This window comes from Theropithecus gelada, chromosome 2 (genome assembly GCF_003255815.1).
Source record: "Theropithecus gelada isolate Dixy chromosome 2, Tgel_1.0, whole genome shotgun sequence".
NCBI lineage: Eukaryota > Metazoa > Chordata > Mammalia > Primates > Cercopithecidae > Theropithecus > Theropithecus gelada.
The window spans coordinates 149152398-149162701 of NC_037669.1; the positions used below are offsets into that span (position 1 = coordinate 149152398).

General features: G+C 49.0%; 1 protein-coding gene across 1 annotated transcript; it reads right to left on the reverse strand.

The window, feature by feature from the left end:
* Window positions 1-4562: 4562 nt before the first annotated feature.
* On the reverse strand, window positions 4563-9383 carry CHST2 (carbohydrate sulfotransferase 2). The gene is made up of 2 exons (XM_025377864.1): window positions 8045-9383; window positions 4563-7942 (listed from the first exon to the last, which is right to left on the reverse strand). Exon 2 carries the CDS (start codon window positions 7764-7766, stop codon window positions 6174-6176), a length of 1593 nt encoding a protein of 530 aa, XP_025233649.1. The 5' UTR covers window positions 7767-7942; window positions 8045-9383; the 3' UTR covers window positions 4563-6173.
* Between the last annotated feature and the right edge of the window lie 921 nt (window positions 9384-10304).

The following is a 10304-nucleotide window of genomic DNA, read 5'->3' on the forward strand; positions in this document are numbered from 1 at the left end:
TACGTGTCAAAAACAAATACAGCCTCAGCCAACATGACGGTAATATATTTTCCTACTTGACTCAAAAAATGTGTTGGACTGTGTAATTCAGTTGTTACCTTTCATTTGGGGCCTTCAATTTGTTTGTTTCTCTCTTTCAAACATTAATGTGGAAAAACATTTGAGGCCTTCCATGGGCATTATTTGGTATTCCTTTTTGTCTATATTCATTTGCCTTGCTTTTTCAGCTTCTGTCTGCCCCATATATATGAAGTCCAAGACATGAGAGGAAATGGGCCTATAAACAAACAATTCCAATCTGTAGCAGCACACACTGACAGATCTATGCAGGAGGTAGTCAGGGGGAATAAGAGGACTGAAAGGCATTTCTGCATTTTGGAGTGGGCTGATGAATAAAAGTTTCAAAAAGATCCAGGGTCTTAATAATGAGATTCACAAAGTGAAGAAGAAATGGGAGGCAGGGGGTACAGTAGAGAGAGTGTAGAGAAGCTATTCAGAGGAAAATGGGACATATCAAGCCTATAATAAAAAGACTTAGCTGACTATACTTAACATAATAAAGAGGTATATCAGTGTTTAGCACATCTTGTACATTTACTCCTTGAGCTTATTGTGACTTGACCTTTTGCTTTTCCATGCATAGACTTTCTGTCTCTATTATATACCATGCAAATCAAGCAAGAGCCTTACAAAAGTTACAGAAGAAAGGGAACAGCCAGAGGACAAGGACACCATGTTCTTCATCCTCATGCAAGACATCTGACCTCTTCTTGTGAGAGGAATCCCAGGAACAGCAAATGCTCTCTCAGTCTCCAGCCAGATCAGTTCTGAGTGTTCTCAAGCCCAACCAGTGATTGAGGGGGCATTGTCAATCTCTTGCTGCAATCATCAAGGATTATTTGTCATGTATGCACTGACCTCTTTGGAATTCCATCATGCAAAGTGAGCTTGTGTTTGCTTTCATTATAGTTACCCATAATAACCCATACCTTTGCACTCATTTTCCAAGAACTTGTAGGACACCATTATTTGCTCTCTCCTCTAGCTAGTCATTTCATCCTCTGCATCTGGAGACAGGACCAGCTTCAGGGATATACAACCTGCACAGTTACACAGGGCCCCCCACTCAGAAGGACCCCACACTTGGTTTCGTTCTCTGCTGCCATCTTGAAAGGCTTAATAGTTTTTTCAACAAGGGCGTTGCATTTTCATTTTGCACTGAGCCCTGCAAATTATGTAGTTGATCCTGTCTAGAAGACTAACTGCTTCAAGGTGAATTTCTCTCAAGCCCTGTCTTTACACCTGGGATGGGAGCCATTACAGACTAGTTCTGAGTATAGCTTTTAGCCCCAGTGACCATTTTTATTGCCATTCACTTGGCAGGGTGACTATTACCAACCTAAAAGTTCAAGCAGCCCAAAAATACTTTTGACATTTGATTACAGATAAAACTAGTTTGACCAAAAGTTAAGGTTTATCCATGGCCATCCTTTATCATCCTGTTACCATGTGTACAGACAGGCTCCTGCTCCTTCAAAGCTCCCTCATTTAGAAACAATACCAGCACCCCCTACCCCAAACACTGGTTCATACAGTTTCCAATTCTATAAACTTAATGTGTTATGCAAAGTTTAACATTTTCTTAGCATAATTTGATTAAGGATGTGCAGAATTGCATCAGATGTAATAAAAGTCAAGCCCTGTAATTTCAATTAAATACTTGTACCAAAGCCTGTTCCTGAGCAGCTCAGGGGCTCATACTTGAACTGCAAAAGTAGCAACTGAATGTCCTGAGAGTGGGGAAAGTATTTGAATGAACTGTTTTCTTAGCTGTGACAGATTTGAAAAGGGTCTCCTCAAGGTGAAGGACAAAAGGGATCTATAAACTATGCATTTACCTCAGGACATCCCATCACACACCTCAAGTCATTCCTCAAATTGTGATTGTCATTTTCTACCTATCCCCGTTGGATCCTGACACAGAACTGTCATGCTTTCTAATATAACAACTGGCCGACCACTCACTCTCCAGAAGCCTGAGATCAAAAGTGTGCCTCATCACATATCTGTTAGCTGGAATTAGAACATTCTCTCATCCACATCTCTTCAAGACAATGCATACATTCAATTGTATGTGTGTGTGCATGTGTGTTGTGTGTAGGGAAGAGAGAAAGTTGGGGGAGGATGGTAAGCGACACCTTGTCCTTATTTACCATGCCTACATGATGAGACATGCCTTTTCATTTCCCTCTTGCTCTTCCTAGAGTCATCTCTAGAGTCTGGATTTCAAGACCCAGGGAATATTAATTTAATAACCTCCTCCAAATTCACATTAATTTCAAACCAGTCACATAATCCAGCTGCAACTGTACTGTGTGCAACAGAAATCCTGGACAGAACTGGCTGTGTCCAAGCAGGGAATGTACGGAAACAGGCAGCCATTGTCTCATTCAGCATCCACAATAGGACAAACTTCCTGAAAGTAACCATCCCTATACCTGCAGAAAATCTATTAGGTGGGTGCAAATGTAATTGCAGTTTTTGCCATTACTTTCAATGACAAAAACCACAATCACGCTTGCACCAACCCAATACACCACAGTCCATCAAACTACACATTCACAGCACTCAAAACAATAAGTGCCACATGACTTCTGCAAAAATAAACAGCTTTTTAGCCCTCCCTTAGACACCCAGACAACATGTGCTCTGCAGGTTTATTCTGATCCCCGCCCTTACGGTGTTCATGCAACTGGGAAAACAGTAACAATCAAATTCCTTACTTCAAACATTTACCTTTCCACACTTAGAAATTCTGCATTTTGTCTCTAATTCATCGGTGGGAAACAGCCTATAAACAGTTGCCCTGGAAATCCTGAAGATATTCCTATTGCTCACTCCCCACATCTAATTAGAGCCTATGGCTTATTTCCTTCAGCAAACTTTACTGAACAGGCTGGCATTTTCTCCATACAGATAATACATTCTTCCACTCTCTCCCTTGCAAGTATTTTCAAAATTTAGTGGTTGCATATTTCATTCACTTATTTAATAAATATTTATCATGCACTATGTGGTGGACACTGAAGGGTATAGATTTGCTCTGGCCCCTGCCTGCAAGGTATCACTGCCAGTCTGAATGAGGTCTTTGAGTGGCTCTGAGCTCCTTGAAATTTAAGCTCTCAGCCTGTGCCTCTGCCTTGTTCCAAACTCAAATTTGTTGACCAAATGCACCGGGTAAACTTTGTTTTATAAATACAGCTTCCTCATTAACAAAGGCATTCCAAAGTCAAGGGGTAAGTCAGGAGTGCTATCAGTTGAGCAGAATTTGAAAATGAAAATCACTCTGACAGCCTGCTCTAAAGATATTTTCTCTTGCTGACGGACATATTGCCAGCTTGGGAAATGTGAAAGCATTTCTTTCATATTTGCTGCCTCAAAAATGGTCACAGGCTCTGTTGTAATTTGTCATAGCACAGGTCTGCTTGTACTAGGGGTTGACAGAAGCTTGTTAACGCCAAAAATGCTACTCTCTCCTTCTCAAACCTTCGGAAGCTGAATGTCACTGATATGACTAGCTCAGCCCTTAGTGGGAACAACACCTGTCTCACTTTCCTAGAAGGCAGCTAGGTACAAATCTCCAGGAGCAACAATTCACCTTTTCAAATTACAGAGCACAGGAGTGGCAGAGTGGAGAGAATGCAGCTGCTACAAAACAAGGAGATTACGAACAGAAACCCTGTTCAAACAGAGCAAGCTGAGGATCTGTTGGTGTTTAGCTTAAAATTTCATCTGAGAAGAGGCCACAAATGCTCTGCCAACTGCAAAGGCTCTATCTAGCATCTAATATTGTTTTAAATACAAGATCCAAAACATCGTAATTCTACTTTAACACAGTCCAAGTCCTTAGATAGGCTGAAAGAAGAATGAATTCAACTGCTTGAAAATCCTTCACTCAACAATTAGGCATGAATTTCACTGTGATTGATAAGAGCTGATTCTAATGCCACACAAAATTTGTTTATAAATGGTTATTTTATTCAGAGTGGTTGCTTTTTAATGCTGCTCTCTTAATTTCCTGTTAAATCTGTTTCATCTAGTCATTTGACATTAATTATTTTGTTCATTTAATTTTAAAGTATTCTTAAATTAAATCTATTACAAATATTCTACTGCTGGTGAAGCTAATTCAGCATAGGCACTACCACAAAAATATGGAAAACATGATCAATGTATTAGAGCTGTAATCTGGCTTCAGAAACACAATACTAAAAACTATTTCAGTAAATTAAGAAATAACCATTCTAGATTGTGTTATAAAATTCATTTCTAAATACACCCCTTTTTAAACCTTTATGCTTCTTTATCTTGGAATTCTTACCAGTGTAGCTAGATTTCGCATTGCAATGGTAATTATACTTAAGAATCATCATGTGTTAAAGCATTCCCCATGTACATATTATTTTTATCAACTTTTCCCTAAAATAAAATTCTCGGCATTTAACCTATACATGTTGGCTTTCAGAGATCTCATAAAAAATCATAGTAAAATAAAACCATGATGATAATGAACTTGTACTGTATTTACTGTAATATACAACTACACTGTCTCTTGTTCCCATTTGGGCTTCATAATTTTTTCCCATACTATAACATTCTGCAGAATGTTTCAGTACCAAATGGGTTCAGGACACAACATCATAACCACTACAGGAAAATTTAATGGTTTTCTCCTTGGAAAATACCAAATTTCAAAATCCTACACACTAGTTCATTTTCATTTCCTCTTTACCACAATTCATTATCATATCTAAAAGAAGCTCTTGGCTGAAGCCTTATACTGTCTGCAGCATGTTACTTTCTTTGCAAATTTACTTTTAGGAAACATGATAAAGAAAAGCAACATACTCCACAGGCATCCCAAGTAAAACATTATAAATTCATATTCTCTCCTGCACTAATTTAAATGGGAAGCAAGAAAGAAAAGGAAAAGCCCTTACGGTTCTCAGATGAAACTTCACTGCTTTCATCCACCTCCACATACCGTGTCATAGTCAGAAAAACACTCCAAACAGACACTTCTGTCACTTTGCTAAACCAAAGCAGCTGCTACCATTGCCAGCAATATGGTCACACTACTTCCTGAGGTCTGTGTTCTAATAATCAGACTTTTCAAAATTACATACTTTTTTAAAAAAATCCTTTTTCTGAACCAAAACCAACCTCAGCACCAAAACATTGGTCTCTGCTTCAAGGTTCCCCATCTTAACTGAAGAGGAATGAAAAACCAAATGCTTTCAAGTCCTGAAGGAGTTGCTTCTTGTTGTGTTCAAAGTTGAAGAAAAGAGTGTGCTTTTTCTTCCACTGCCCTGTTTGGTTTCTGCCTTTAGAATTCAAAGATGTGTTTCATTCCTGGGCACCTAACAGGCTGAGATTTACATGTGAGAAAACATCCCCCAGGTTATTACCAAGGAGACAAAAATTGCTCCCACCCAGTTTAGCTGCCTTTCAGGAAAGAGACTGGAAAAATGGAAACAAGGGAGGGGAAGGAGATTCTATCTGAAGCTGAGGACAAGTAACACAGGTGAATCCAAAGTAATGGAGGCAAATATAAAAAAGAATATTATTTATTATTTTCTTTATTAATACTCACATGTAACCTTTGCTTTTTACACAAAAGTCGACTTTAGAATGCCTCCTCGGCTTATCATGCCCAATGGGGCTTTTTCTTTCTGGACCACTTCCCCTTTCTCCACCCCCACCCCCACATCCAAATTACTCTTACACGTTCACAGATACCACGAAAATTTTGTAAACAAGATTTGGGTTACTGGAACTTGATTTCATGAACATCCCACTTCAAAATGGAAGGCAGGTGGAGGGCAGGGTAAGAAATAGGAGAAAGAGGACAAGAGAAAGCAAAGGAGAGGAGAAGAGGGGCACCTGGACAGAACGTTCAAGTCTTGCCTTTTCTGAGGGGTGTATGTGTGTATTTTGTGGCTGTTCCTTGAAATGCACTGACTCAAAACACTGACAGCAAGTGTCTGTGTGATTATTTATATATCTATAATAGAGTATGTGGGCTTCCTCCGTTTGAGTCTGGACTGTGTTTGTTTAAACACACTACAATCCTCTTTATAGGTATCATCACAGGGCATCAGGTCTCCCCCCTTTCAGAGACGGGGCTTCCGAAGCAGGGTCTTGCTGAGGTCTTTGACCTCTTCAGGACTGTTGACCCGCTCATAGCCCAGGACGGCCATGGGCTGGTAGCAAAACTCCTCCACCTGTTTTATCTGCTGGAAGGTGAGGGCGGTCCGCCAGGCATTGGCGGCCTGCGTGGCATTGCGTGCAGATACCACGAAAGGTTTGGAGGAGGAGCCCGAGCCACTGGTCATGTTCAGGGCAAACTGCTCCATTTCGGGGCTCACCAACAGTCCCACAAAATCGTACACTCTCCGTAGTGTCTTGACGGGGTCTCCCACCAGGTCCTCGTACCGCACCACCAGGTAGTGGCCCTGCAGCCAGTCAGGGGGCTGGAGGGCTGTCTGCAGCGTCTTAGCCATACTATTGCAGATGACCTCCATAGCGCCCAGAGCGTGGTAGTCCGCGGGGCCGCCCACGCCCTCCTTCTTGGCGCCAAGTTTGTGGCCCGCTGCCTCCAGGAAGGGCATGCGGTGAGCTCGCGGGTCTCGGCTGCGCACCACCTGTAGGCTCTCACGGATGAGGCCGTGGCGCGAGCGGATCCGTGAGCTCGCCACTGCGCGGGGATCACGCACCAGGTGGATGACCTTGAGGTCCAGGGCCGGGTCTCGCAGCAGTGGCGCCAACACCGCCACGTCGAAGACGCGCACACCCTTTATGACTAGTGTGCGGTACTTGCGGCACTCCTCCTCGAAACGCGCCAGGCGCTGCGGCGGGCACTTCTTGCACACGCGGTCGTCCACCAACCCCACAACCTCCTTGCGGTAGGCGGGGCAGAGTGGTGACGAGCACACTACCTTGTTGGTGGCTGCGCCGAAGATGCCCAGCGTGGTGAGGTTGCGCCCCCCGCTGCCCGCGGGGCTATACAGTTGGAAGACAGAGAGGTCGCAGCGGTACAGAGCGCTCAGCATGTCCCGCGCTGCCCCCTGCAGGGAAACGGCGTCCCCCGGATACAGTTTTTGCCATACATGCCACACTGGCTCGTAGAGAAAGAACACCTCGGGATTCTGATTGAATAGCTCGCCGAAGAACGACGAGCCAGAGCGCCACGTGGTGAACACGTACACCAGCTGCCGCTTGTCCCCGACGCTCCTGGTGCCCCGAGTGCCATTGCCTGCAGGGGCCACAAACCCCGCCATCCCTGCCGCGGCTGCAGGAGCCGCCCCGACGGCGGCAGCTGGAGGTCGGTAAGGAGTGCGGAGGTCCAAACGGGCATGAGCACGGGGCAGCGCGGCCGGAGGCGGCCCCGGGCGCCCCCAGCTGCCTCCAGCTGCCCCTGCTGCGGCACCCAGCGGCCCGTCGGGGTTGCACTGCTGCAGCGGCTCCTTGTGCCACTTGTAGTCCAGGAGGTTGAGCATGGTGAGCACCAGCAGCAGTGCATAGCCCGCGCACAACACCAGCGCCTTCCTACGGAACACCTTCATTCCGAGAGGGGACGCAGGCCAGCGGCGTCCTGGGCGCCGGGGCCACTGCGGGAGCAGGGCACGCGGCGCGGCTGCAGGCGCAGCGTGGAGCAGCCGAGGGAGCGCGCCCGGGGGCAGAGCTCGCGGCGGGCTGCGGCTCATCACAGGCACAATCCGGGCCGGCGGCGCGGCGGAGGCAGCCCTGCAGCCCGGGAAGGGTGCAACGCAGCGGGCTGGCTGCTGGCGCCGGGACTCGGGCCGCGACTCCGAGGCGGGCGCGGCGGCTGGTCCCCAGCGCCCAAGGCTGGCTCTCCCATGGCAGCGGCTCCGGGAAGGACCTGCGAGGGGAAGCGGAGTGAGCGGATGCGCCCCAATCTCCCTCCCAGCCTTCTCCTCCTAAGTAACGCCCATCCTCGGTTCTGCCCGGTTCCTCCGCTCACCTGGAGCCGAGGGCGCGTCCGGGAGCGGCCCCGGATCACCGCCCGGCGGACTGTCCGGCTGTCACTCGTTCCTCGATTTCGCTCCCTCTCGCTTCCGCTGTGGGTCCCCGCACCTTCGAGGGGACGGAGGAGTCGGCCGACTTATCCCTGCGCAGAGTTTCCGGGCAGCGGGCGCCCTGCGGCTCGGGAAGAAAAACTTTCACCCGGCCCGGAGCCCCGCTCAGCGCTCCACCGAACCCGGAGCGTCCCGGCTCCAGCGACGTCTCCTTCGCTCTCTCGGGACCGCAGCTTCCTGCCTCGCTCAGGGGAATGAAGCCGGCTGGGGGCGATGGCTGGGGGCTGCTTATATGGGACTCAGCTCCCGGCATAGCGGCGCAGCCCCTCTCGCTTTCGGCCTCCGTGCGGTGAATTTTCCCACCTCTCTGGCAGCGGTGGATGGGGCACAGCGCGACCCCACAGCGGCGGCGGCGGCTGCTTCCATCACCAGGAGGATGCCCGGGCGGGCAGCGCAGGCAACCCCCGCCGCTCCGCAGCCTCCGACTGGCCCAAAGGACCCTGAACACACAGCGCTAGGCAAGAAAACCCAGGTGGGCAGCACTGCCCGACCCGCCCCGCCCCCAGTACCAGCCGCTTCTAGCCAACGAGATATCTAAGCAAAGAAAGACCCCGCCGCAGCCGCCGCCGCCGCCGCCGCCGCCGCGCGAAAGCGGCGCCCGGGAGGATGCTGCTACCCGACTCCCCCTACGCCGGGCGACCGCAACGCGCTCGGGCCAGCCTCTGCGCGGCTCCTGCCAGCCGGCGCCCGGTTGGTGCGCGCCGCCGTCTGTCGCCGCGGCTCCTCCCCTCCGCCGCGCGGCCCACCCCCGTCGCCGGCCCCGCCCCCGCCCTCAACGCCGCGCCGGCTCCCACAGCCGCCGCCTCGGGGGTGAAAATGTGACCCGCTTTACCGCGATGCGCTGGGGCTGCAGTCCACTGGTCCGAAGGCGTAGCTCTCTGCGCGCAAAGCGCCGGGATGCGAACGCGGGATTCGGAGCGCGTCGGTGCCGAGAGCTGCCAGAGGCTTGAATTCTGCGTGCAGCTGCCGGACTCGGCCTCATGTTTTTGCTCTCAGAAAGAGTTGGTGATAAAGTTTGGGCAGAAATCCCGTCGGCCGTCCGCTCCTTGCTTCCCTCAGGGCCGACACTGCCAGCCTCTCCGGGCACTGAGGACACCCCCGCGCCCTGGAGCAGTGGGAGGACGCGGAGCGCCGTTCTCTGGCTTCCGACACCCTGCCAGCCCTCTCTAGCGGGTCTGTGGCTGCTCCTTCTCGAAGGAAGTAATAAATCTTTCTGACCTTGGGGGTCAGAGGAGACGCTTCAGTTTTCCGGAGGGGTGTGCGGGCGGGGCCGTCTTTCCGCTTTACTGGACCTCTGGCCGGGGCTGCTCTTGTTTCATTGTGCCCCACGCTGATGCTCTCCGCATTTCCGCTCGCGGTGCTGCGTCCACTGTGATTGACGTCCTCTGGAATTGGGGTGATGGGGGAGGGGAACGCCCCATTCCAATTTGCAGTAAAATACTTGTCCCGCTTCTTGGTTTTGTAGATGAGATCAAAGAACTTGACCCCAAAGGAAACACCGTTGTTGAAAGAAAATCATTTTTCAGTTGCTTTGGGTTTAAGTACTTTTGTTTAAGGTTATGAGGAAAAGCTTCTCTCTCTCCCCGCAACTCCCTCCCTCCCCAAGAACACTAAGCCGTAGCCTCAACTTCATCTGTAGAATGGGGACAGTTGTAACAGCCTCTGGAGATTGAACGGTGGCTGAGTATCAGAACGCGCACACGGAAGATTAGACCTGAGTTCAGGCCTCCAAGTGCCGAAAAGGGAATCGCTGCGGGGCCTCAGGCTCAGCACCCTCGGATAAACAGAACGCTCGCTGATGCCTCCTGTCCCAACAGAGTTTTTAGAAGTTTATCAAAGTTACTGCACAATTATCTTTGTAGCATTTTGGGCAGACTTTTCAGAGGACCGTTCCAACATTAAAATGTTGCTGTTTGCGCCATTATTCTTCTGTGGGTCTTACAGAATTCCCTGAGTACAAAGACGAAAAGTCACTTAACTCGCTTTCCATGGGTTTTTAACGCTCTTTTTATGGATTTAGTTTCAGGGGAGAAAAATGTTCTAAGAACTTGATTTATCCTTGTTTTCCAGAAAAACCCGTAATGCCATGAGTACAGTTCAGCTAATTTTTTCTCCTGGGGAGGGGGGTTGGGACAGGGACAGTAG